Consider the following 25658-nt stretch of genomic DNA (forward strand, 5'->3'; position numbering starts at 1 on the left):
AAGTTCCTACTTTCGCTACTCCCCATTTTAAGTAGAAACCTTTTTACACCGTTCACTTAAGACTTCTGTATCATTGTAACCATGAAAGCAATTTGTGCCTTCCCCTTTCTCAAAAGAATGCAAATAACTATTTTGTTATTAGACCGTTTCAGTGGGGGGGAAAAAGGCATCCCAGTTTTCCACCAAACACACCACTTGCATCAACATGCCTTTTAAGAAGCAGTAGCAGAGGTGCCAGAGTTGCTGTAATCTGAGTGGCTACTTAAAACAAACAAACAAAATAATAATCTGGAAATGAAATACATTTTCCACTCTTAAAAGAGATAAAATACCTATTCCATGACTGCCACTTAGCTCATGATAGTTACAAAAAGAATAAGGAAGGTTTCATCTGCTCTTACCAGCATGGTTTGTCAGTCACCTCTATACACCAGAAAAAACTCCTAATAAATTACAGCTGCACTCCATGGAAAAGCTGTATATGCTCATGCACATTTCTTCAGGACCGCCAATTAGCCTACAGTCTTTCTGCTGGTAAGGAATGTTTACATGCTTCTCTAATGCTTTTCTCAAAGTATTACAGCTGTTATTTTGGACTCAAAATCATAGAATACTTTGGGTTGAAAGGGTCCTTCAAAGGTCATCTAGTCCAACCCCATGCAATGAGCAGGGACATCTCCATCTAGATCAGGTTGCCCAGAACCACATCCAGCCTGGTCTTGGATGTCTCCAGGGATGGCGCATCCACCACCTCTCTGGGTAACCTGTTCCAGTGTTCCACTACCCTCGTTGTAAAGAATTTCTTCCTCACATCCAGCCTGAATCTCTCCTCTTTTAGTTTAAAGCCATTACTCCTCATCCTATCACAGGAGGCACTGCTAAAAAGCCTCTCCCCATTTTTATTATAGGCCCCTTTTAAGTACTGAAAGATCAGCCCACAAAATAGACCAGTTACGAAACAACAGCTGTGCAGCTGTGAAAACAATGGAATGAAGGCCACAGTTTCAGGAGTACTCTGTCACAAGCTGTTTATTAGAACTTCACTTTGACAATAAATAAGGTATTTTCCAAGCAATCAAAATGTAATTATTTAGAAAGTTAAACAACTGAAGTTTTCACAATGCATTTTTTGTATATATACATGATCTACTGTATTTTAAACACCAGTTCATCCAGACCTGTACAACAATAGGACGTCCATTTTTTCAATTCACACAGGAGGAGACCACCATGACACATCTTTAATCTGGAAGCAGTGTGTGTAAAAATAATCCAAACCCATATCAGCTTCAGGCTGGATAGTACAACTGTTAGGAATAACTTTGTTCATCAGACTAACTGCTGAATTCAAATTCAGATATATGGCTTACCCTGGAGCAACAGGGCCTTTTAGATTTATGGTTTTAAAGGACTAGTAAGCTGCTTAATTCCAACAGTGCAATGTAACCATTTGTAGTTTACTGTTCTGCTGCAAACCCTGGTGTGCCCTCAACACAAGTGGCACAGAACAGACTGCCATAGCGGATGATAATTTTCAATGCTGTAACTCTCCAAGTAAAAACTCTGGACTTCAACTTACTCTTAATTATGAAAACATCTTTCAGTTTCGGTCAAATGAATTAGCATTTCTTCACTTAAATACTCAAGACATGTAATACGCCTTAATAACACTTCTAAGAGTCAAAGTTAACTTCAAAAGAATGTTCCTGTTAAATAAAGCACCAAGTTTTCCCCATGTGTTTATTCCTTAAAGAAAGACATGAGGTGTTTAAAACATTAGTTCTGCCAGGAGTTGCAATTCAAAAATGAAGTTTAATTCTTATGGTTTGATCAAAGCCACGTTTCCAAAGTGAGCTTTCCATATCCTGCACAACAAACCATTTTCTTTAAGTGCAGAGGTCCAACAGTTATGCAGCTGCAATCGAGTTATCATCTGCCTGACGACCCTGAGGCTGTGAGAAAATAAAGACAGAGAATTACAACAGGAAAAATAAGACAAACAAGAAACCCCACACAAAAGACTAAGGCTGTTATGAAACTCGCTTTGCAATACATTATGTTGATCAATGTAGCTCTAGTACACAAGCATAGCTTTGTATGTATTATTGGTTTCCAATAGTAGCACAAACACAGAAGATATCCAACTGAAACTTCAGTTTGGCCCACTGAATACTTGTTAGAGGCCTCCACTCCTTAACTGCCCTGTCAAATGCCATCTCTGTACACATTTGGACAGCTTAAGACAAGGCCTGGGTGATCACAGTTCTGAGATTACCACAGTATAAAAAGCTGATTATTATTAACAAAACAGGAATGAAACTGACAGTTTCTTGGAGGAATTTTAAGCAGAGTCACTAGAGATGGGACAGAGCAAGGAGGAAGTTTCAAAGAAGAAAAGGCATCCTTAAAATAAGGGGGTTTTGAGGTCCTGACAACTCCAAAACAAAAGCAAATAATTCTGAAGCCCAAGAGATTCCACAGGAGTGTTGGGTACACCATGCTTTTGAGGAACACCTTTTGTATCGACTTCGGAGGCCATCTTGACAGCCAATCTATAAAAACCACTGACAGATGGCATATATAAAAGGTAAGTTCTGCTCATCTCTTTTGGCTAAAACAAACTTGAAAGCATGCCAGGCCCGTTTCCTGGAAACAGGATTATAAATGCCTGAACAAGTCCACCTCAAGTCATATAAACAAACTCTTCTGGCTCCTTGCTTGCTAAGAGTCTAATTAAAAGTGGAATACAGTATTCTGGAGACAGAAGTAGTGGCATGAGAAAGCACTGTTTTGGGCATCTGGATTTAAATGACTCTTAGAAAGTCAAAAGAAGCCTGTGATCTGTTTTTCATGACACACTGAATTGTTTTCAGAGTTGTATCACTTAAGAAAAAAAAATAAATCTAGACTGAGTGATTCACCAAGACAATGTGTTTTTAGAAATTATTTATGGAGGTGTGGGATGCTGCTGTGTTTCTGAGCCTAGTCATGTGGGTTGCTCAAACACTTTCTTTTCTTCCCCCAGAAGCGCTACAAATTATGGTATTAAAGTATGGTATTTATCTCACTCCACTGTACTCAAAATACAGACAACTTTAAAACCCATATTACAGAGTAAGAATTGGAATACCAGGCACAGGCTAAATGCATTCAGTTCCCTCATTTAATTGTATCCAAATACCTGTTGTACTTAAACAGATTTTCTAAGGATTTTGGTTGATGACAACAATGCACAACCCAAGACATTTCAAAGCAAATAACAGTTAGAATCTGGCCATTTTAGTCTGCTTAGAAACACCCAGCTTTGAGCAGAACTGGAGGGTCATCCCTCAAAACTGAGCAGCCCCACAGGGACCCGTTAAACACACAGCACTTCTCACAGTCTTACCTTTACAAAAATGTGTGTTGGTATGAATCGTCTGAGCAACTGGTTAGTGAAGTTTGGGAATCGCAGCAAGTTTACATGAAGAGACGGTAACTGCTGATATCCAGCCATCAGAGGATAGAAGTTGTATAACATTTCCTGCTCTGTGCCAGGAAGGATTTTTAATCGGATCTTAAAAAAGAAAAGAAAAAAAGCCACAACCATAGATAGCTTCTGTGACCAAAAGCACTCCTCCGTTTACTTTGTATTTATACAGCTTAGTTCCTGGAGTTGGAAAGGATACAAGTGCTCTCCTATTCTAGTTGAACTATTGCTTCTATACTGAAAAAAACACGTAACCCATAAACAACATGACAAGCAGCTCCTAGTCAGGCTTCCATTTAGCCCTTCTTTAAATGGAGTCTGTATCCATGCATTCTTCCAGACAGGATTTACCATAAACATCCATAAACAATGAGTTTGTGCTTTCTGCACATCGGTGTAGGTCTAATCAATGTATTCTTCACTACCAGAGAAGACAGCAGGATCAGCAGACGTGACAATTTTGTACCTGTTTAAGGCCAGAGAACATGAAGGCATCACTGGGTTCCACTGACACCTCCACATCCTGGACTAAGTTTGTCTTATTCTGCAGGTGGTATCTGACTGGTAGAGATTCTCTGACTCGACCAAATGATGGCAGATCTTTGGAAAGAAAGTAAGTAATCTCAAAAACAAAATACATTTTAAAGTTCCATACATTAAAAAAAAGAAAATCTATTGCAAACGGCAGCGAAAAGTTTGAAGAAAAAAATACAACAGGTACCTAAAAAGCATTTCTGACAAGATTTTTCATAAGAAAAGCTTAAAGAACAAAACACCACTTCATTACAACTTTTCAATAACACTTCTTCAACACCTAGTTACGAAGCCCTCAACTGGCAACACTGTCCAGGAATGCTAACTAGGAAATCACTTGGGTTGCTGCTAAGTATTTTCAGCTTACCAAGACCTTATCAGACACAGTCAGGAAGCTCCTTCAAATTTTAACAGGAAGGGATGGTGGAAGAATTTCAGTATAAAGGAAACCACACTGAGGAAAGCATAGGAATTCTGAGTGCTCAGTGAGCATTCACTCCCCCTCTGCTCTTGTGCAGGTGAAGTGCTAGTAGAGAAACAGTTCACCTTCCCGCCAGCAGCTCCAATTCTCCAGGCTGTTTCTTTCCTGGGCTGCAGCCAGGGTGTAGGTGGATGGCACAATTGTTGCCATAGGTATCTAGAGAAACCTACTGGGAAGGCAGCATCAGCAGAAGTAACACTGGCCTCTGTGCCGCCATGTAACACAGGTCTATCCATTGATGGCTTTTAAGAGAATGTATGTGTGTCTACCTTCCAGTTTTTCCCTTGAACTGAAGGAGGGAAACAGGGCAAGGCTTTCAGCAGTCTAAGCAATGACAGTTTCTTTCACTAGCTCCATAATATCCAACATCAGGTTTTTTTGCTTTTTGCCACAGTAAATGCAAGCTCTGGATGCTGTAAAACTTTAGCAGTCCTAAACATCCTAACTGGGACATATATATCATCAAATTAATGTTACCTGCATTAACATGGAGGGGAATGCTCTCTACAATCACATGCGGTAGAGTAATGACTGTGCTAACAACAGGTACGCTTTCCACAGGTGAACTTCTGCAGGAGAAAGTCAAACGCAGACCATGTTGAAACTTAACATAAAGTATCACGTGAGTACACCAAAGGAACATCACTTACATGTGACTCAACTAAAATTTTCATAACTTCAGCGGTGGAAGGGAAAAAACAAATCCTTTCATTGGGTTGCTTGAGCAAAAGAAAAATTAAAAAAGTGCTACAGCATGGCAAAATAGCAAAAGGCAAGTAAGGAAACTAAACAGCTCTAAAACTAAATAAAAGCAAGCTAGAAGAAAGATATACCTCAACATTTCTCTCGGAAAACTGAGTGAATACCTAAATCCACAATCTAGGGTGGGAAAGCAGCTTTCCCATTTAAGAAGTTTGCCTCTGCTATTGTAAAACTATTCCTTTCACTTGGCTTCTCAAGGGAAGTACTTCATGACTGGTGAAAACCAGGAGCAGATGGTGACAAAACAGCTTTGTAATTGACCTAAGACCTTACAAAGAGGAAAGCTTCATGGAATGTTAAAACCACAATCACATAATATTTATCTCTTAAATGGAATATGTATTTAATCAAAAGTCTAACAAGCTAAGCAGTAATTAGTAAGGTCCAAAGTCTGGACAGTGCTTGCTACAGGAAGATCCAAAACAAACAAATAAACAAAAAAAAAAGACCAAAAAAAATAAAGAAAAAAGCACCAAAGAAACACCACCCTTCCCTTCCCCACCCCCACCAAAGAAAAAAGCCCAAACAACAAAACCAACCCACCAAAATAAATCTAAAGAACCCACACCCAACTCACCATCATTCCTAAACCCAGACCAGCTTACTTCCTCTCCCCATCCAGCTCCATATATACTTACCTCTTCCAGGAAATGATATAACATCCAGTTGCTACTCCACTAGCATTAGTGACTGGAGGACATCGAAGGCAAAAGCACTCACTGGCACTCTCACCTGTCTGTAAAACAACTATCAGCAAGATCTGGTTTAAAATCAAAGCATAATCATTACTGCAGAAGCCACCAAGTCTAAAAGTCCAATATGACAAGTGTTCAGCCAGAAAGGCCTCTGAAGTGCTCTCAAAAGTATACCTACAGAATATGTAAATTCAAAAAAGATCATGAAGTATCACAACACACAGATCTATGAAAATTTACTTGCTGAACGGCATCATAAGGCCTGTCATGTACACAGTACAAGTCATTGCAAATTTAGAGTTCATACACACCAAAAAGCACAAAATAACACCAGTTTAAGTTCTACACATCTCCCACAGCAGATTCAAAGGCATAAGATAATCTTAGTTTTAAAGCACGATAAACAACAGACTTTTTTCCTCTCCCACCCAAGTGGATGAGAGAGGAACAAAAAATATCTACCAGCTTTACATTTTTACTCTTTTTTCTTCCTTTTTCCTCCTCTCCACTTGAATGGACTGAGAAAAAACTACGTTTTCCCTTAGACAGTTATTAAAAAAAAGTACTCAGAAAAGATATGTTTCAGTCATTCAAAATTAATCGTTAATCTCTGTTAAGTCTTACAAGGAAGAAACAGAAAAAACAAATAACCCAACCCAGAAGGTGGGCAGCTGAATAGCTGGTATCTAAGGGGTTTCAAACCTCCTGGCACAAGCACAAAGTGCCAGAGTTGAAGATGAAATATCATAGTTTGAAAACTAAAGGACCTGGGAAATAACTGCTTTTTGCCAGGTAACTCTCGAATCCACACAGGAACTAGAATCTTACAAGTCCTTAATTGCATGGGTGGACAGCTGCCCCACCGTCAGGCAGCCATCCAGACTGCCTCATTTTATTCCCAGTTTTGATAGAATACACACATTTTCATATCTCTGGCTCAACAAATGCAGACATTTAAATAATAAGTTATTAAACTGTGTTAGTATAAAAAGATGATTACTTTTAACTGTTCTTTCACAGCACACTCTGTCTAGCTTCACATTTTTCAGTTTCATGCCTGCAACCATGGACATGGATCACACTACTACATCGTAGAGGCAGCATCCAAAGGCTAATGGGCTTGCATTCCAGAAAGCATACAAAGCGCATAAACACTGGAAATACTGAGTGTCTTTTCATTTGGATATCTAAATCTTTGTGTATCAGAAATACTTTCAGATGCTTTCCCTTACATCTGTTATAGCTAGAATTTTGGTTACCATCTACCGATTCAAGTCTATTTACTTGATCTAGTGAAGAACAACTACATTTGTATGAACTATTGTTTAAGTTATGTTCTGGCAAGCAACTATAGTATTAAGCAGCTTCCTTCTATTTAGAGTTTGATAAGCAAATGGTTTTTAAGATGTCCCTCTTATTCCCAATTTATGCAAAAAGTATCCTTCTGATACAGAGCATAATTTAAGAAAACTTACCATTCTCCACATAAGATTCCAGTTGATCTACTGGTGTCATGAAAGCTGATAGCTGTAGCTGACTGGTTACAATAGTGAGAGGCCAAGGAGAAGCACTCAGGATGTCTGTCATCAGTAAAAATGGTATATCTGCAAATATTCTGTCCAAGTGCTCCAACTGTGAAGACAGACACGAGCTCTGGATATTTCTAACTAAATAAGGCACAACTACTGAAAATGGTGCAATTTGAAAATAACAGCAACTTCTTAAACACATACCTTTGTGGAGACAAATTTGACGGAGACATCAAAAGGAAATACTGTTTCTATTGTTACAGTTTCATCCTGCATAGGTAACAAAAGCAGAAGGAAGAAGAGGGGAAAAAAGTTATGTTTAGTTTTAGATATGGCTATTTATGTTAAAGGTTACTAATGTAAAGTAACTTTTAATCATCATTGTAAAAAGTCCTCCCCAGGACAGAATGTATCTAAGATATTAAATATGGAAAACTTGTCTTCTGATTCTGGTTATGAAACTGCTCACCCTAAACTGGGCTACCATACTGCTGATTTGGCATTTTTATTGTCTACTAGAAAGGTTTCTAAGAGACTTGGAATTACAGCCTTTAAATTGAGAAAATTTCTTGCATTTCATGAATGTATCTCCAACAATTTCATGAATGCATCTCCAACCTCCAACAACTGGTGCATCTTTACATCCTACCCGGTGACACTTGCAGAGGATTTCTTTCCCCTCAACGATAGTGTTGATTAAGTAAGAAACATAAACCAGAAACATCCTTGCACCAACTGTTCCACAACGAATGTATATTGGTTTTTCCAGCTGCAAAATAAAGGAGACAGTATAAGTCAAGCTATACCTAAATTATATTAATTAGGCCTAGAGCTATCCAAACTTCTTGATCATCTTACTCGGCCCAAGAGGGCAATAGTACAATGCCGTCTACATGAAAAGAATCTCCTATAATGCATGATCTTAGTCACACAGTGAATTATTTTAATCAGATTAGTACAGCTCCAGTTGTTCCACTACTACTGCTTGTCTGCTAGTTAACAGTACAAGAGAATCATTACTGTATAATATATGGTACATCAGCTTCTAATTTACTAGTCACAGTTTCAGTTTGGTGCAATGCAACACCTGCACATTTGATCCTCTACCAGGCTGAATCACACTTACTGACTATTATTATCTACTGCTGTTAGGCAGTACATTTAATTAATAATTAAGACTAGCCTCTATTTCATTTCTTATCTCCCACATGTATTATCAATCCCAGAATACATCTTATTCCCAAATGTAGTCCAAAAGAATATATAGCTAAAGAAATGCTAAACTACAAGTTAAGTAATAGGTAAAATATGCCATAACTATTTAATTTATTGGCTCAGATATCTGAACTAAACACAGATCCTTCTATGAGAGCTTTTTTTTGGTTGATCCCCATTTTCTTAAGTGTAATATACAAATAAGGTTTTAAGCCTTCACCTTTTCCCCTGGTTGCAAGTCTCCTACAGGAATATCAGGAAGCAGTGCAGGAAAGGAGTCATCGCATGCATCTGTTGCACAAAGAGTCACCTGAGTTTTCTGAGTCAGGTTCGCATCTTGCCCTAGGATAAAAAACAGTCTTTCATATTCACACAGGCTTAGATCACTGAAGCATGAAAGCAGTAACTAAAAATAGTAAGACATCAATCTCAAGAAACAATGAATGAGGAATTAACATTGTTCATATGGTTGAGGGAACTTCTCAAAAGTACCAGCAGAGGATGGATTTAACATCTTGAGTTTCTTATGTTGGAGGGTTCACATCCTGCAAGGATTGTGTTTCATCTATTTATACCAGTAAGAAAGAATTCATACCTAAATAGTGCTCCCGAACCATATACAAAATACAACACTATTATGTGATTCAAGCTTTTTTTGGTACTCTATATGAAATAGAAGTTTCACTGTACTGTGATTTTTCTGTTTTCAGGAGCATGACTAAATGATTTCACATCTTTATAAAATTGTTCTTCCAAATCTGCACTGAAAATACATAAACTCAAACATATGAATGTTAACACCATTCTTCAATCAGAGGTTGATTAGACTGCGGGCATTACTGCAATCATGTGGAATAACTTTCAAAGCAAAGCAAGCCAAAGAGTTGAATCTGAGGAAAATATTTTGCCTTCCCTACAAATGAAATGTCAAATTTCAATAGTTTTCTTAATGTAATGGGCAAACACACACTGACCTTGCATATCACAAGTTAAGAGTCAAGATCAAGAGGGAGAATAAAAACAAAAATCAAGACCAACTATTAAACACTACTTTAGAAGCCAAGCCCGAACATTCAATTAAACAAGCTTAAAGAACTGTACCACTGTACAGGGAAATGTGGTTCCATTTCAGAGTTCACAGCATATACTGCATCCTATATGCTAGTATCCTAAAAATATTTGTGCCTTTTGGGGTAATTGCTACAAAAAGGCATACCAAGGATAACATTTGGACTTCACATACTGAAAATTGTCAGCAATTAACTACATACAGCTAACGAAGACTTAGACATACAACACTTGTATTTTTTCCTTTTCATTCAAAGGAATACTGTCTCAGGTCTCCACTGCTCCCCAAAGTTCCATTTGTTTAAAAAGCAAACCACATTGTACAAGACCGGGAAAAAAAGCATGGGTGAGGGCAGGAGAAAGCCCATGAAGACTACACTTAGAAAACATTTACCTAGAACTGGCTAATACCTTCATCTCAGCAAGGAAGAGATCTGCTGCTTGGGAAAAGGATGATTTAGTTATAAGCAAATTAAGGGTTAGGAAGGGATACAAAAGCTTCCACATTTTCTTTCAACCTTGTAAAGACTTATCTTTTGAAAAACCCACATAAACACCACTGTCAAGCGGTGGTTAAGATAACCATAACTGAGTAAGAGTGTTCATTCTTGTTCTTACCACTAGTACCTCATAATTCCCAACCTTCACTTTGGTTTGGCTCTTCATTACTGCAAGAGTGCCATTTACTGTATTTCTCTGCATTGCATCAAGCACAAGGAAACAATTCAGAGGCTACTGGATTAAAAGAAAATAAACCACAAATACCTGGCTTTAAACCTGCTGTAAGCTTAACATCTTTGGCCACCGTCTCCTCATATGACTGGACTGTCACAACCAAACAATACATTTCATTAGTCAGGGCAGGAGGTTCATGACGAAGCTGAACAGAAATGTTTGGCACTCTAGAAATAATCCTTTAAGAGAAAAGACTCAGTTATTACACGTTACTTAAATAACAAGTTTTTAAGCCTATTCTAAAAACATCAAAACAGCCTATTGTTTAAGAGAGTTCAGAAGATTAGGATTTCTCAGGAAATTTACAATGATACATTATATATATTACCAAGTTTTTACTCACATAGTGCTTGCCTGAATAGTTAAACTGTCCCAGTGCACTTCACTATCTGGAAGCCTAGGTCTTCGCGTGAAGGAACGTGCTGCCTGCAATGCTTCTTGAGATGAAGCAGCATCTCCACCTCCTCCACGCCAGTTCAGAATCACACATCGGCCAGATTCACTTCCCAGGATCAAATCCACAGAGGTGATCTGATTAACACAAATGTAGGCACATACTGATAACTTTGTCTTCAGATCACCTACCATAAAAATACAGTTTTCCAACATATACAGGCACAACGATGATGTGTGTCACTATAAAGCTTCTCGAAGCTTTGCAAGCTGAAAACACCTCACCACTTTATTCATTTCATTTAATAAAACAGTGGTGGGAAAAGTATCCATGTTCATGTGTGTGCAGTGTATTTTGTAGTTTCTTACTCTCCCATAGTGCTATACCACCCCTTCCCCCTCTTTTTTATTACTTTTAAAGATGTTGCACATATGAATAAAAACACAACCTTGAAGCAATACTTCAGGTTTTGTGAAATTTTTTTGCTTTGGAATTGTTAATAAAACTTCCTTAATTTTGGTACTGAGGTTCAGGAACTCAAGTATCTGGAACTGCATTGATTTTAGTAACTGGTGCCAGATTAGAGGCAGCTTTGTAGTTTTGAGGTCTTTGTAAGCATCAGCAAGAAGGATGTAAAACAAATTGACAAACCTCAATCTTCTTTCCTACATCTTCAGTTTTTGCAACAAATTTGAAAGTGAACTTTCTTGTTTTGCCAGGGACTAAGCACATTGTTCCTTGAGATGACTGTTCTAGAATATCACTTTTTTGATAGCCTTCTTCTACCACACAGTATTGGTTGTAATCCTATAATGGAGGAGTGGGGAAAAATGTTGATAAATCCAGACTTCAGACATCTTTAGAGACTAATGGTAGCAAAGCAAATATTAAGGCTCTGTGTTACTGGATCAGACTATATGGGTTCTTGTTACTTTTCACACTACTGAAGTTAGACTTATCAAGTAATTACAACGCAATTCTTTAACACATAACATCCATTATATTAATGTAACTTCATGCAAGAACATAAAGAGAAATAAGAGATTAAAATGATACTTCTGAAACTCTAGAAAACATTAATAAAAACCCAAAGATACAACAGATTAATTAATCAAACTGCATTGGGAAGTTTTAGCGCAGCATCAATGTACTTGTCAAAATTGATAAATAATGCAAAAAGAAAAACAACTTTCCATCTTCAATATTAACAAACTTTTGGAAAAGAACTTTGGATTTTTTTAGGTATTATTCAATTCTTATGATAAGCTATCACTAGGTCACAGGTAGATAGAACATAGTTACCTGATTATTGAAACTGATGCATAGCTTAGAAAACCTTATAGGATGAGGACAATCAGCTCTCAAGTACACATCAAACTGCACAGGAACATCAACATGAAAACTTGGAGCAAGAAATTTTGCTTTGCATTGCACTGGAATTAAAAAAAAAAAAAAAAAAGAAAGAAACAAGAAACTCTTGAAATAGTTGTGTTAGGGATTGTTCTGTGCATAACCTTTAAAACTTCCATTTGTACGCAAGTGGGACAAATCTGGCTAATAACACTGTCACAGAAAGCCACTTTCCAGCACTTGGCCGTAACTTTTGCAGAGGAGAGGAGACAAACGTCTAGCAGAAAAAAAAACAAAACAACCAAAAGACCCAACCCAAAACAAAACCCCAAAACAAACAAAACCAACAACCCTGTACACTTAGATACACTTCTTTTGTAGTTAACACTCCCTCTCATGCCCCCTCTTTCTATGGGTAGTATTACTTTGCATACATTCTGCCGTTTCCTCAGGGTCCTACTTCAAAGCACGCCAAATTGGCAGAAGTCTTTCAAAAAGCAGGGATTCCACCTTAGTAATCCATATCAGGGCTTCCCTCATGATTTCTTATCTTACTATTTAGATGAAGAACAGAGCAGTCCTGAAACAAGAGCTTCAGTGTTGGTGGCTTTAACACACACTTCATAGCTTTATATTTTTTCCTAATTATTTAATTTCAAGATGCAACTACATAAAAACTTATGATCTGGTGTTAATTTGAGTTCTTACTTACCAAACGGTATAAAATCTTGGACTTCTATTGTAAAAACATTACTGCCTGCCAAGGAAACACGGTCACCCCACAACTTCTGTGATGCTTTCACAGCCGCAGCATCACAATCAGGCTCAGGATCAGGGCTTTCATTCTGTATCCAGATAGAAGATTACAAACAATAAGAGAGGGCTCCCAAACAGTGACCACTCATATGATTTTTTAAAGGGGTAGTAGTTTTCCCACTTACCATTAGAACTTTTATCAGATTTTTTTCTATTCGAGATTTCTGATCTTCTTTAAGAGTAGATGCTAGCAAACAGAACAAAAAACAAACATTGCAAGACTGAAGCAAGTCCCCTTACTATTTTTTTAACTTAAAAGTAAACCTTTTCTTTAGATTGCATCTTTCAAAAAAACCAATACATTCTGGGGGGAAAAGTTCTATCATCTATCTACCAGTAATAAAGGATTCATTCAGTTTTCAGAACTTCCCCAATTTTAAGTGTTTCCTCTTTCTTCCACTGGAACCAAATAAAATATTTTTTGTTAGACAAGCACTTCATAATCTATTGGAGGAAAATCCCAATAGAATAATGCTTATTCAATAATGTTATTTATGTTTAAAACCAGAAGGAACAGTAGAAAAGTCTGGAACATGCAAAGAAGCAAATCTGGATAACATTAGAAACAACAACTAGAGAAGGTGACTGAAGAAAGAAAGAAAGGACTAAAGTAAACACTCTTCTCTTGAAGATCACAAAAGGTGGGTTTGTCTCACTAGCTATTCTTTAATACAAAGCACAGTAGACGCACTAGCTAACAGAAGATGCAAACCCATTTTTACCACACCTACTCCAATAGTGCTATTAATTAGCGATTCAGGGCACAAACAGATTATTTGTACAGAAATGTCAACTAACAGACATTATACAAAACACAGGACTTGCATTATTATTGTGCAGCCACCCTATGTCACATTTTTTTCCTAAAACACACCACATACATATTTCATCAGCAGAGTTCTAGAAAGAAGTCCAAAATAAACACATTGAGATTTTAAAGCCCAGAAAAATGGTGCTAGCTTTGTTACTTGCTACAAAAACTGTTTTTTTTTCTTTAGCTCTATTACAGTTCTTCCTCCATCGCTAAGCTCAGCAAGCTTCTGTTACATTACTTGAACAGTCTCAAAGGAAGCTCTGTGCCTCAGATATCCTGACACAGGCAATTTAAATGCAATGAATTTTATAAGAGCAAGAAAATTCAACTCCCAGCATATGAGAGAAGGTAGTAAAAATTCACAGGTACACAGATATTTTGTAGTCAAAACATCTAAACTACTCTAAGCACCATGCCTGACGATGATTTGTCAGACTTCCAAATACACATACTCTAATTTTTCTGTATAGGCTGAGTATATTTCTTAAAAGAATACCTCTGCCCAGTAGCTCTAAAGAGTATGTTATATAATCTTTCAGCTGAGCCATCAGATATGAACATTTGAGAGCCGTTGTCAATATGGAAGTGAGAAGAGTCCACCATCCTTCACTGCGATATTCACACATAACATAATCCAACAGCCTGCAGTAAAATTCAAAGAAAAACAAGTCATACACATCAGTATTTTTTAGAAGCTTGCACTTATTTGGTTATCATTAATACAAAATTCATCTTCGCTAACACAAATGCTAGATTGAAGTCTACTGTTTACACACAGCAATGACTTATTGAAAACAGCATAAAATTACTGTAAAGAAACACATTTACTCCACCAATTTTCTATTTCAGGGTAGAAGAAGAGACCAACAAGAAAACTCCTTTGTCTTCACATAAAGAACTTGAAAACCAGCAACTAGACAGAAGAGTCTAAGTCCAGCACTGCATTAAAAACACACTTTACTATTGACTACACAGTAAGTTTTGATCTGCTTATCCTAGCCTATCTTCTCCTCCATGTAGCTTCCAGTCAGTCAGTAACAGCAGTAAATGCACCACTCCTACCTCAAACATACTCCCTTTACAACATGTGAAATTTGAAACGTAATCAATGAAAACACTGCAGGACTCCTACTTAACACCAACTTGACCGTTCCCCCTTAAAAACCACAAAGTTAAGACACTAAGCATAAGACACATCCTTCAGAGATGGTAGCTGTACCTCAGCACTAAGCTCTCCTAGCTCTGTAACCATTAATAGCAGAAAACTACACCAATGAAAGCAATTCCTTTTCCTAATTCACTGGTACATAAACAAAAACTAAATTCAGCTACATTTTCTTATTATTATTTTTTTTTTTTAAGTTTTGTAACTACAAATCTGTAATTAAACATAAGTATATTCTCATTGCAAGTTTCAGAAATCACTTCTGGGAAGGACAGAGAGAGCACTCAGTGAGCTAGAAATAAAAAGTTTGCCCAATAAGGCAAATCCTCACAACAGCTTATATCAGGAAGTTTTTCTACTCTAATAGCTGACTCATCATATCTGTTTTGCTGTCTTTAATGTAAGTGGAGTTCCTAGGCTCTGAAGATCGTGCTTCAATCCAATTCAGCTAAAAGGAGCAACTTAGATGAGCTTCCAACATTAATCCATAGTAATAAGACATGGGGTCTCAGTGAGAACAACAGCATGTAAAGGAAGCAATGCTGGATGATACTCACTTCAAAGCTTTGGCATAATCTTTAGCATAGTAATATTCTTCTCCCATTTGAACCACTGATCAAAAGAAAAAAAGAAATCCAGATCAACACTGAAAGTCTTTGCAAAATTAATTAAAAAAAAGCATCTGATTATCTATACTCACTCAAATGACTTTTCATTCTTGGACATTTGTATTTCTTGAACTGCGCAACAGCGTTACTCAACAAAGTGATGATTAGCTCCTAACAGATAAAAAACAATTACTGATATCATTAAACATGCAAACATTTGAATGTTAGAGAACAATTTTAGGGGCTTTTTTGTCGAGTAAAACTTACCGAGTGAAGGACATTCTTCTCTTTCAACTGTAGGGCTAAAATCCCCATCTTCTCCTTTTCAGGATCAGAAAGATCAAAGCCTGCATAAGACAGGGAAAAATCCATGAAATCGGAATTTTATCCAGACCCAAAGGTAACTGTTTATGTGGCGACCTATATGCAATGCAAGCTCCAACTCAAGCACACTCCAACTCATAAACATTCTTTTGCCTAGGAAACAGATACGTCACTTTAAGAACTCATGCATCCTCGACGTTCTAGAAGGGAAGTTCTGGAACAACAATCTCGCCTTTGTTTAAAAGAAGTTATCTGAAGCTACCCAAAACCAGCAAACTACAGTAAGACAGCCCAGTCTTTCAACTGCATCTATTAACATTTAAATTGCATATGTTAAGACAAATTTGTAGCCCTTTCCCTATCTGATCTCAAGTAAGATTTCAAGCTGATGTCTCTAGCAGTAGAGAATGCCAACATATGAAGAACTGTATAGGGCTTTAAAAGACCATGAACTTTTCCTGGAATCAAAAACCATGAATGTATTAACAAGTAAAGTTTCTCTTAAACTCTTTAACCTTGGCAGTAGATTCTAACTAATTTTGCTTCCTGTAAGTAATCAGATACAGTGGGCATCAAGAAAAATATACTGGAAAAACACATCAGTAAATTTTCAGGTATCCAGAGATGTAGAAAGTTGGGGGGTTTTGTTTGTTTTTTTAATAATTATTAATTATTAATCAAATTAAAAATAAAAAACTATGATTATATTAACAAGTAAAGTTTCTCTTAAACTCTTTAACCTTGGCAGGAGATTCTAACTAATTTTAAAACAGTAACACTTGAAGATAAAAGAAGTTAGATAGTACTGTATTCACAGTAAATGGACCAAAGTCTTTAGAAGATGGCAATGATAAAGTAGAAAAGCCCAAAGGATACACAGAGAATAAAGAATAGGAGACTAAATGGAGAGGAAGAAAGGGAAGTAAAACCATAGTCAACAATGAAGATCTCAGAAATGCATGTGCATTCATACACAGCCCAAAGCTGTACATTCAAAGTCGAAATGTCTGAGAAAACATTCTCCTTTCTAGGAAAGCCATAAATCCCTTTATTAGATTAAAACCAAGGCATTGCACCCTCTCAAACCATTTCAAAATCCAAAAAGCTTTTTCAGAAGAAAAAAAAAAAAAAAAAGGCACGAGTTCCTATCTACAGGTGACAGGATACAATATGGATGGCAAGTTAAATTTGTAATAGTCATATTTCAGGCATGTCTTTACTTTTGCTGCATCCACTTCTCCACTTTCTCTTTGCAGGCGTGCATTTCACTGCAGCACGCCAATTATTAAGGTAGCTTAGGCAGCAACAGAAACAAGGCAGCAGCAGAGCTTCAGTATGGCCTAACTTAACTGAAGACCGGATCCTACATAAACCTGAGGTTCCTTTTTCTGTTTGTTACAGAGATCAAACACACTTCCTGTGCTTCCAGCTGACACCTGTTCAAGTCATGCCACCAACTAACAAAAGAGTGAGGTCCCAGCCCTGTGTCTATCTCAGTGGAAAAGGGAGCACATGCTGATGCCGCTAAGTTATCTGGGAAGGATCAGCACCTAAAGAAGTTTGTCCAAACTCCATAGACACAAGACACAGAAACGTACTTAATATTCCCTGCCGCCATGGTCTTTGCCCATAGAAGTCAAGCATCCCAGTTTGCGTTTCCAGGGGATCTGGACTCGGATATATCACAGAGGACTGTAAATTCAGCAAATATAGTAATAAAAAAAAAGGGTTCATGTTTCATTTTAAAGCATGAAAAGTGATTTGATGCTCAAATACACATGCACATAAAAAGAAATTAGCTTTAGAACATATAAGCTTTCCAGCCACCTGAATAAAAATAGTACTTCAGGAAACCCAAACATTTAAATACTTCTCATTCAGTCTGACATTCTACTTCATTCACCTCAAATACGGTTAAAGAATAATCCTTTTTAATAGTAGTTCCTAAAAACAAATGAATAGCACCAACAGGAACAAAGACATTTTTAAAAAGTCAGGACACGTCAGCTGGACAGTAACTACATACAATTAGCATGTACGGTTAATCAACTGCAGAGATCAAGTTTCCATGGAACCCCTTCTCCCAGGCAAGTTTCAGAAAAACCTAAAACAACCACCATCATCCTCCCCATACACACATTTTAATACTAATGCTCTTGTTTCTCTGCTTCCTATAAGTAATCAGATACAGTGCACATCAAGACAAATATACTGGAAAAACAAAACGCATCAGTAAATTTTCAGGTATCTAGAGATGTAGAAAGTTTTGTTTTTTTTTTTTTTTAATAATTATGTTGTAAACATGTCAGAATTATTTGTAATAAAATAAATAACATGTTTGTTCTAGAGGAACTTGTCCAATAGATAACAGATTTGTGTAACATCAGAAAAAAATAAAACCCTCTACATATCCTTTGCTTGGATTTTTTTTACATATTATGGATTATTCCACCACCATTTGAGACTAAAACATTAGCTAATTTACTATCTGGTTACTTGCAAAGCACTTTTGCCTTCCCAACTTACATCATGGCTACAAAGCATACTTGCTAGTTGTTTCCGTTCCTGTGCATAGTAGGCTGCCTGCTGGTAATAGAAACCTGGATTCTGAGTTTGAATTGCTGTCAATCCCAGTTTAATTGCTTCATCAAACAAGTCACCGAAAGCCTGAAACCTATAAAAAACAAATCATAGCCAAGATTATGCCCAGAACACAGCAAATTGAACTGAAAGGTGCACATGTATTAAAAGTTCTGGTTAGCCTTAAGACAGACAACACTTCTCTGAAGTTTCACTTCCAAGTTCGTGGCTGCATGTGTCATACCCTGTTCATTCCCAGAAAAAAAAAGTCAATAATCAATGCAAAGCAGAATAACATCATACAACTTTTATGATCTAGTCTATCTTTCTTAGATAAAGAGCTCAGAATTTGTATCTTGCCCAGACAACTGAACTTCAGAAGGCTATATAAAAGAACTAAACCAGCAACATTACTAAGCAAAAACGTACTGTTTAGACATCCAGGCAGCATGCTCAAAAGCCAGTTCTGCACTTCCTATTTTTTTCTTGCACAAGTCAATATGTTTCCTGAACTGAGCAATTGCATCCAGTGGAGTATTATGCTGAAAACAGAGGCGACAGATCTAAAAGAAATCAAAATAAGAGGAAAAAAATAACTGTATTGGGGTGCTAAGGATTACCTTTAAAAGAAAAAAACCACCACCCCCCCCAACCATCAACAACCCACCACTCACAATACAGCCAAACAAATTTTACATATTTCTGAAGAACTCAAATAGCATAGAAAAGAGGGAGAAAGAGAGATGTAAACCATAATGCACTACACCTGAAACCATGTGGCCTCTATTTCACCTAATGTTATTTTTCTTCCCCTTCTCCCCCAAGCCATCAATGAAAGAGTTATGTACTCAAATTCAAGACAGAAATGCAGAGCCACTAGGAAGGTAATTCTGTTTGAAGCCTGCAGATGGAATTTGATGGAATCCAACTCCAGTACTGTTGTAAACAGTAGGATAGTTTTGTTTTACCTAAGAGCCCCCCAGATACCACAAAAGTATTGTCTGATTCTTAAAGACTTACTTTCTTCTTCCTAACATGCAGTAACTGAACTATACTGGCTTAATCTTTGCGAGAAGACACAAATATTAAAAGAAACAAGCAACCCTTGTTTTCATCCCTCCCCTCCCCCCATGCACAGAGTGAGAGTTAAGAGTCTCCAAGTTTTTCAGACGACTGCATCTCAGATGAACTCAAATCCTTTAAGATACTCCCAAACTTCAGCTAAGGAACTTTCTTTCATGTGGAATTCAGAAGACTTTGCAAGTCTAACTGGTACTCTACTAATACCTGTTTCTAATCCATCTCCTTAAAAGCAATGTAAAATGTAATGTGTAAGGGTTTCAAATGCATCTTTTATTGTTTTTAAGTAAAGGTTGTCAAAGACTAGAAGTACACTTGTTACCTTGTAGTTTATAAATCCTGCCATGGTCTTGATTTCCAGCATGTTTGTTTCATGAGACCTCAGTTCATGCACAAGATTATAGGCAGTTCTGTAATTTCTAAACAGGAATACTTAAATTAGTGTTAAATCATACAAGATAATGAAGTTTCGGAATAGGATTACCAGCAGCAGAAAACAGCCTTACAATCAGAGCATTCTTCCCAATGAAAAACTCACCCCTTGTATACATGTTTAAATAATTCTGCATTCAAGAAAACATTTATTATAGTCAATGGCTTAGAAGTAATTTGGGGTAGAGAGGAGAGAGGAAGATTACATGAGTCTTACTTGAGAGCATTCTGAGTATCCTGTTTCAGTTCACTGAAGAATGCTATTTTGAACTGGTGTCTAACAAATAAAAGCTGCAAAACAGAACCAATGTACATCATTCACAAACATCCAAACATATCTGTTACCTACAAAGCACATAAAGGTGATAATTGTAGAGGCTGACATAATACCACAGTTGATTTGAAAAATTGACTATGCAACCGTTTCCTAATAGTCCTCTCTGTGACTATGATATAGCAGTGATGTTTCACCAGGATTTAATCTATTCTAAGCCTTTTACCCTGGAACAGGGGACAGGCTTTGGAACACCCCAAAAACTCTTTACACCAACAATGTCCATTGTTGGTCTGGAGCTTACCACTTGGATCGCAGCTTCCAAGAGAAGGAAGCTGGCAATTGCAACAGAACATTGTCTGTCTGAGGAGACAATTTGAAAAGCAAATGTTAAAAAGCCAAACTAAGTGCAACTTTGAGTTTGAAGTATCTAATGGAAGCATTTCCCACAACTTATTCAGATACTGCATTCACATAGGTTAAACAACATAGATAACGAAATAATTGAGGTTTTTTTTAATGGGAGGACATAATTTTTGGGCTGTAGCTTTTCCTCTAAGGAAAATGTACGAAAGATAGATAAATATAAGAACAAAACCAATCAAAATGAAAGTAAGTTGCAGAAAATAAAACCAGGTTTACTTTCTATGCTCAGAGAAAGCATCTTAAGTTGGAAGGAGGGGGAATAAAAATGTTCAAGCAACAAACAACCCTTATTTTAATGTTTTAACATGCAATATAACTTGCAAAGTATTTAAAAAATAGGGCAACGTTACCTGATGAGTGGTTTTGTTCAAGAATTCCTTATGAGACTTAACTCTTCTTATTTCTGTATAATAGTAAGTCTGTGCATGTTCATAGAAAGCATTTTCCAACCTGCAACAAAGTTGCTCACAAGTTACATCAAGTTTCTCCCCCACACAAAGAAATTCTGAAATACTTCAGAACAAGTTACTTTCAATCATGCTTATTTTAGGGTTCACAAATTAGCTTCAGGTATTGCTAAATTCTCCTGTAAGATGCCACACAGGGAAAGAGTGCAGACAAAAATGCTTCACTCAAAACATCACACCAGGGTAGCACAAAGTATAAAAGTAGGTTTTGGTTTTGAAAGGCCGTAATAATTTATTTTAAGATGTATTTCCAAGAAATGTAAAAAATTACTGTAGTTCCCTGGATCCTACTTCTGGCCCTTCTTATAGATGGGTGTCACAACTGGCGGAGTCAACTGGGCCTCCCCAGTTAGCCAGGGCTGCTGAGAAATGATGAAAATGGCTTGGTGAGCACTTCCACCAGCTCCCTCTGTACCACTGGCCCCACAGACATGTAGGTGTCTAAGAGGTATAGCAGCTCACTGATCATTTCCCTTTGGATTATGAGGGCTTCATTCTGATCCTCATCCCTATCTCCCAGTGCAGGGGTCTGGGTACCCAGAGAACAAGTGGTTTTACCACTAAAGACTGAGGCAAAAATGATATTAAGTACCTCATCCTTTTCTTCATCCTTGGTCACCATATTTCACCCTGCATCCAATAAGGGATGGAAATTCTCCTTATGCCTCCTTTTGTTACTAACATATTTATAAAAACATTTTTTGCTCTCATTTATGGCAGTAACCAGACTAAGTTCTAGCTGGGCTTTGGCTGTTTGCATTTTCTCCCTGCACAACCTCACAACATCCTTGTAGTCCTTCTGAGTTGCTTGCCCCTCTTCCAAAGGCAGCTACCCTACCTCCTCTATCCCTTCTAAAGAGTTTATAACCATCCCTTGCAGCACTCCAGCTGTGCATATGTCATAGGCTTCCTGCTGCACAATGGTTTCCACAGCTCCTGTCTGTTGCCCATGCTGTATGCATTAGTGTAGATGCACTTCAACTGGGCTATTTATCCCTCCGCCTCCTTTTGGGAGGAAAGCCCTAATTCTCAGGTGCTTCCATGGTTTCTAACATAACTTTTGCATCTTTGCTATAACATGGATCTCCACCCCCTACCTAAGCCGAGATAGCAGACTGAAGGCTGTCACTAGCATACTGCTCCCCAAACATTGGCATGCTGCCCCTAGGCTTAACTCTAGTAAGCCTGGTTTTATCCCTTTTCACCTCCAAATCCAGTTTACAGATCTTTCCATAAGCCCTGCTAACTCCTGTGCAAAGATCACTTTCCACCTCTAAGATGGGTGTACTCCATCTGTTGCCAGCAGGCCTACTGTCATGTAAACCAATCCATGGTCAGCAGAGCAAAACAGTGTCTTACAGTCACTTACCTTATAATATAACCAACAAGATGATCAGTGTGTGGAAGTACAAAGAGGGATTTTCCAGAAAGGTCACATGCATTACATAAAGCTGCTGCCCTCTCTGATGCAATAACATCTTCCCCTAGTGAAGTGAAGGAAAGCACAAGTAAGTGGTATACAGTGCTGCAATGTCAAACTAGCTCTAAAAGCTTGACTAGTATGGTATGGAAAAATGTAGGATAGATAAACCTAAGACCACATTCTTTCTTCCTACTTCCACAGTATTAGCTGCTTCATCCAGCAGAACACATTACAGAAACTTTCTAGGAGTGGCTTAGCTAGCAACAACCTACAAGTATGACATAAGATTTTCATCTCACAGAACATGAGAATGTGTCTTGAGAAATACAACAGCATCCAGAAAAGACAAACATGTATAGCAGGCAGAGAAAAAAACAAAAAACAGTTTGCCAGACACTAGAAAGTATGCAGCTACAGCCAAGCAGCAGCACTACGGAAACATAAGGTTATAACATATCACATTTCACAGATCCACTTAACTCGCAAAATTCAACCATTAAAGCCGAGTTAAACCGAAAGGCTTCTGTAGGTACCAAATACCCTTCCCTCTAGGTTCTCATTGCTTTCACAGCTTTTCCCAGTCTCAAGCAGGATTTAAAATGGCAGTTGCTTACAAGGAGGCATGTCCAGTGCATTACACTGGCAAACCATTTTTGATACCATGCATCAAAAGATGGACTTGAACTTCAGAGGAAAACGTTAAGGATAAAAGTATCAAATGCTTAGAGCACTCTTTCTATCTGTACACCCTCCTGCAGCCACAATACATTTAACATATGTAGATGACCTTAGATTAAGAATGCAGATAATGTGACAAAGGATATCAGTCCATCAGGCCCTCTGAAAAATGAGATCGCCACAACCATGCAGAGAGATTTCTAGTACCTGGAGGTAATGGTGTTTTTTTCTGAATCAAAACCACAGCAACTTTCGTATTTCTTCCCTGCAAGCTTTGCCTAAAATAGAAACAGCACAGAGTCAAGGTTTCATTTCTTATTTCTGAATAATGAGAACAAAATGAGATTTCAGTCTAGATGGAAGCACTGAAAGAATTTTATATAGAGGAAAATAAACCTGAATACAACAACATGCTGCACCATCCACAGAATGCCATGTCTTCTTTTTTGTTGAGATGGGACAGAACAGCTGTCCTGACTTAAGTAAACAAAAGTTCAGAGGTTGTTTTTACTTGAGTAGCTTTTATAAATAAGGTATTAAAAGATAGTTTCTTTATAGTCAGTTGTACATTACAAAGCAAGGTTCAAGTTCCCTTTCATTTGTGTCTAAGAATATCTATATGTTTTAGCATACACGAAGCGTTCTGCAATTTGCACTTACCGTTAGCTTGTAATAGAATCATAGAATAGTTAGGGTTGGAAAGGACCTTAAGATCCTCTAGTTCCAACTCCCCTGCCATGGGCAGGGACACTTCACACTAAACCATGTACATTATGCACTAAGTGAAAAAGACTCTACCTGACAATTTCAACTCTAGTAGCACATTCCAGCTGTTTTTCTTTCCATTGTGGCTCATCCCAGTCTAGTTCATAGAACACCACCACAAGTGCTGGAACCAAATTCAGGTGTTTGTTCATCCAACCAGTCTTCAGGATTCCTTTTGGAATATACCATTCATAGGATGTCCTCTGAAAATATTGAGATTATTAAACCAAGCTACCAAATCCATTTAGAGATATTTATAGCAGGAGGAAGGGAACTGCCTCTACAACTGTCAGTTGAGAATATGTCTGTCATCTTCACTTTAACATTGTTCCCTTCAAGCCCTTGCTTCCTATTAAACAAGACATACCCCTGGTTACCTGGCATTAGGGCCTGATGTCTGAGATATCAGCAACAAAGAACAGACTCCAGGTAAACTGGAGAAAAGGGTCAAGTTCAGAAACATGTTTCACACACTTTCATCAAATATTAGGCTCAATTTAAAATAGGGCTCTCAAACTGAGCCAGGAGAAACCAGTCTGGATTCTTGCTGTTTGCCAGCATCACAGAGTAACATGGTTTTCCAAGGGTGGAACCCATTGACATTGCTTTTTAACTGCCACTGCAAAGCAGAAAGTACGGCAGAGAGATTCTTTCTGCTGCACTTCATTTGGTTAAAGGCTTTACGTTTTTCCCTGAACACAGTGATTTTAAACATCTAGCTTCTCCAGAGTTAAACTTCAGGTTTCACTAAAACTCGAATTTTAGAAGCATACCTCAAAGCTTGAGGTAGAAGTACATCATACTGACTTTCCCTGCTTCTGGCTTACGAGCTAAGGCACCCTGGTTTCCCAGGCATCCATAGCATTCCATTACAATGCCCTTGGCCCTGACACTTCTTCCTCAAGCTCCCAACAGGGAGGGAAGAGACAGCAGAGGTCCGGCTACCGCCGAGCAGAGCGAGCGCTGCTCGGCTGTCTGCAAACCAGGCAGAGCAGCCCAGCCCTTGCTACGGCCCTTCCCCCACGGGGAGCCTCCAACTCCCGCACATCCCGCGCCCGGTGCTGGCCTTTGTTGCACGGGCAGAGGCTTGAACCCGGCCAGGACGGGACCAGCCGGGGCACACGCCGCTCGCTACCTTCGTCCTGCACTTGGGGTACTCGTGGTCGCCGGGGAGCACTTTGAAGGAGATGGGAACGCGGTCGGCTCTGCGGTTGGCACAGAAGGCGTCCCACACGGCCCGGTGCACGGCGTTGTACACCACGTCCAAGCCGGTGAGGGTGACAAACGCCATGGGCCGGCAGCACAGCTCCACCGGGAAGTCCCACTGTGTCGGGGTCATGCTGCACCCAGGCAGGCGGCCTGCGAGGCGGCAGGAGGGCAGATCTCAGCACGGTGCCTTCGCGGCCCAGGCCGGCCGCTCCTCCGCGGCTGCGGGAGCTCTCCTCCTGCCCCGCCAGGTGTTGGCACAGCGCAGGGCCCGTCTCTCCCGCGGTGCCGCTCACGGCTGCGGGCTGGAGCTCGGGACAGGACAGCGCCAGCAGGGAGGCGCCGCGGGTAGAGCGAGGGAGGACCGC

General features: G+C 38.5%; 1 protein-coding gene across 3 annotated transcripts; it reads right to left on the reverse strand.

Annotated features, from left to right (window-relative positions):
- Positions 1 to 1011: 1011 nt before the first annotated feature.
- On the reverse strand, positions 1012 to 25584 carry TRAPPC11 (trafficking protein particle complex subunit 11). 3 transcript variants are annotated; one of them, XM_061474279.1, is made up of 29 exons: positions 25220 to 25584; positions 24118 to 24287; positions 23527 to 23597; positions 22588 to 22702; positions 21102 to 21201; positions 20269 to 20342; positions 19942 to 20038; positions 18969 to 19102; positions 18486 to 18633; positions 17558 to 17651; positions 15903 to 15982; positions 15728 to 15806; positions 15585 to 15639; positions 14359 to 14504; positions 13174 to 13235; positions 12945 to 13077; positions 12185 to 12315; positions 11534 to 11689; positions 10832 to 11019; positions 10519 to 10667; positions 8906 to 9027; positions 8120 to 8239; positions 7675 to 7740; positions 7417 to 7573; positions 5885 to 5993; positions 4962 to 5053; positions 3936 to 4069; positions 3389 to 3556; positions 1012 to 1952 (listed from the first exon to the last, which is right to left on the reverse strand). In XM_061474279.1, exons 1-29 carry the CDS (start codon positions 25421 to 25423, stop codon positions 1908 to 1910), a joined length of 3399 nt encoding a protein of 1132 aa, XP_061330263.1. In that variant the 5' UTR covers positions 25424 to 25584; the 3' UTR covers positions 1012 to 1907. The 3 variants fall into 3 exon arrangements, with proteins under 3 accessions (XP_061330263.1, XP_061330270.1, XP_061330278.1); XM_061474286.1 differs by lacking the exons at positions 1012 to 1952; positions 3389 to 3556; positions 3936 to 4069; positions 4962 to 5053 and having other exon boundaries at positions 5885 to 5982; XM_061474294.1 differs by lacking the exons at positions 1012 to 1952; positions 3389 to 3556; positions 3936 to 4069; ... (2 more) ...; positions 7417 to 7573; positions 7675 to 7740 and adding an exon at positions 7747 to 8058 and having other exon boundaries at positions 8089 to 8239.
- Between the last annotated feature and the right edge of the window lie 74 nt (positions 25585 to 25658).

Source organism: Pezoporus flaviventris, unplaced genomic scaffold (genome assembly GCF_033815535.1).
Source record: "Pezoporus flaviventris isolate CSIRO_AGI_PZ_B2104156 unplaced genomic scaffold, CSIRO_AGI_Pfla_v1 ptg000002l, whole genome shotgun sequence".
Taxonomy (NCBI): domain Eukaryota; kingdom Metazoa; phylum Chordata; class Aves; order Psittaciformes; family Psittacidae; genus Pezoporus; species Pezoporus flaviventris.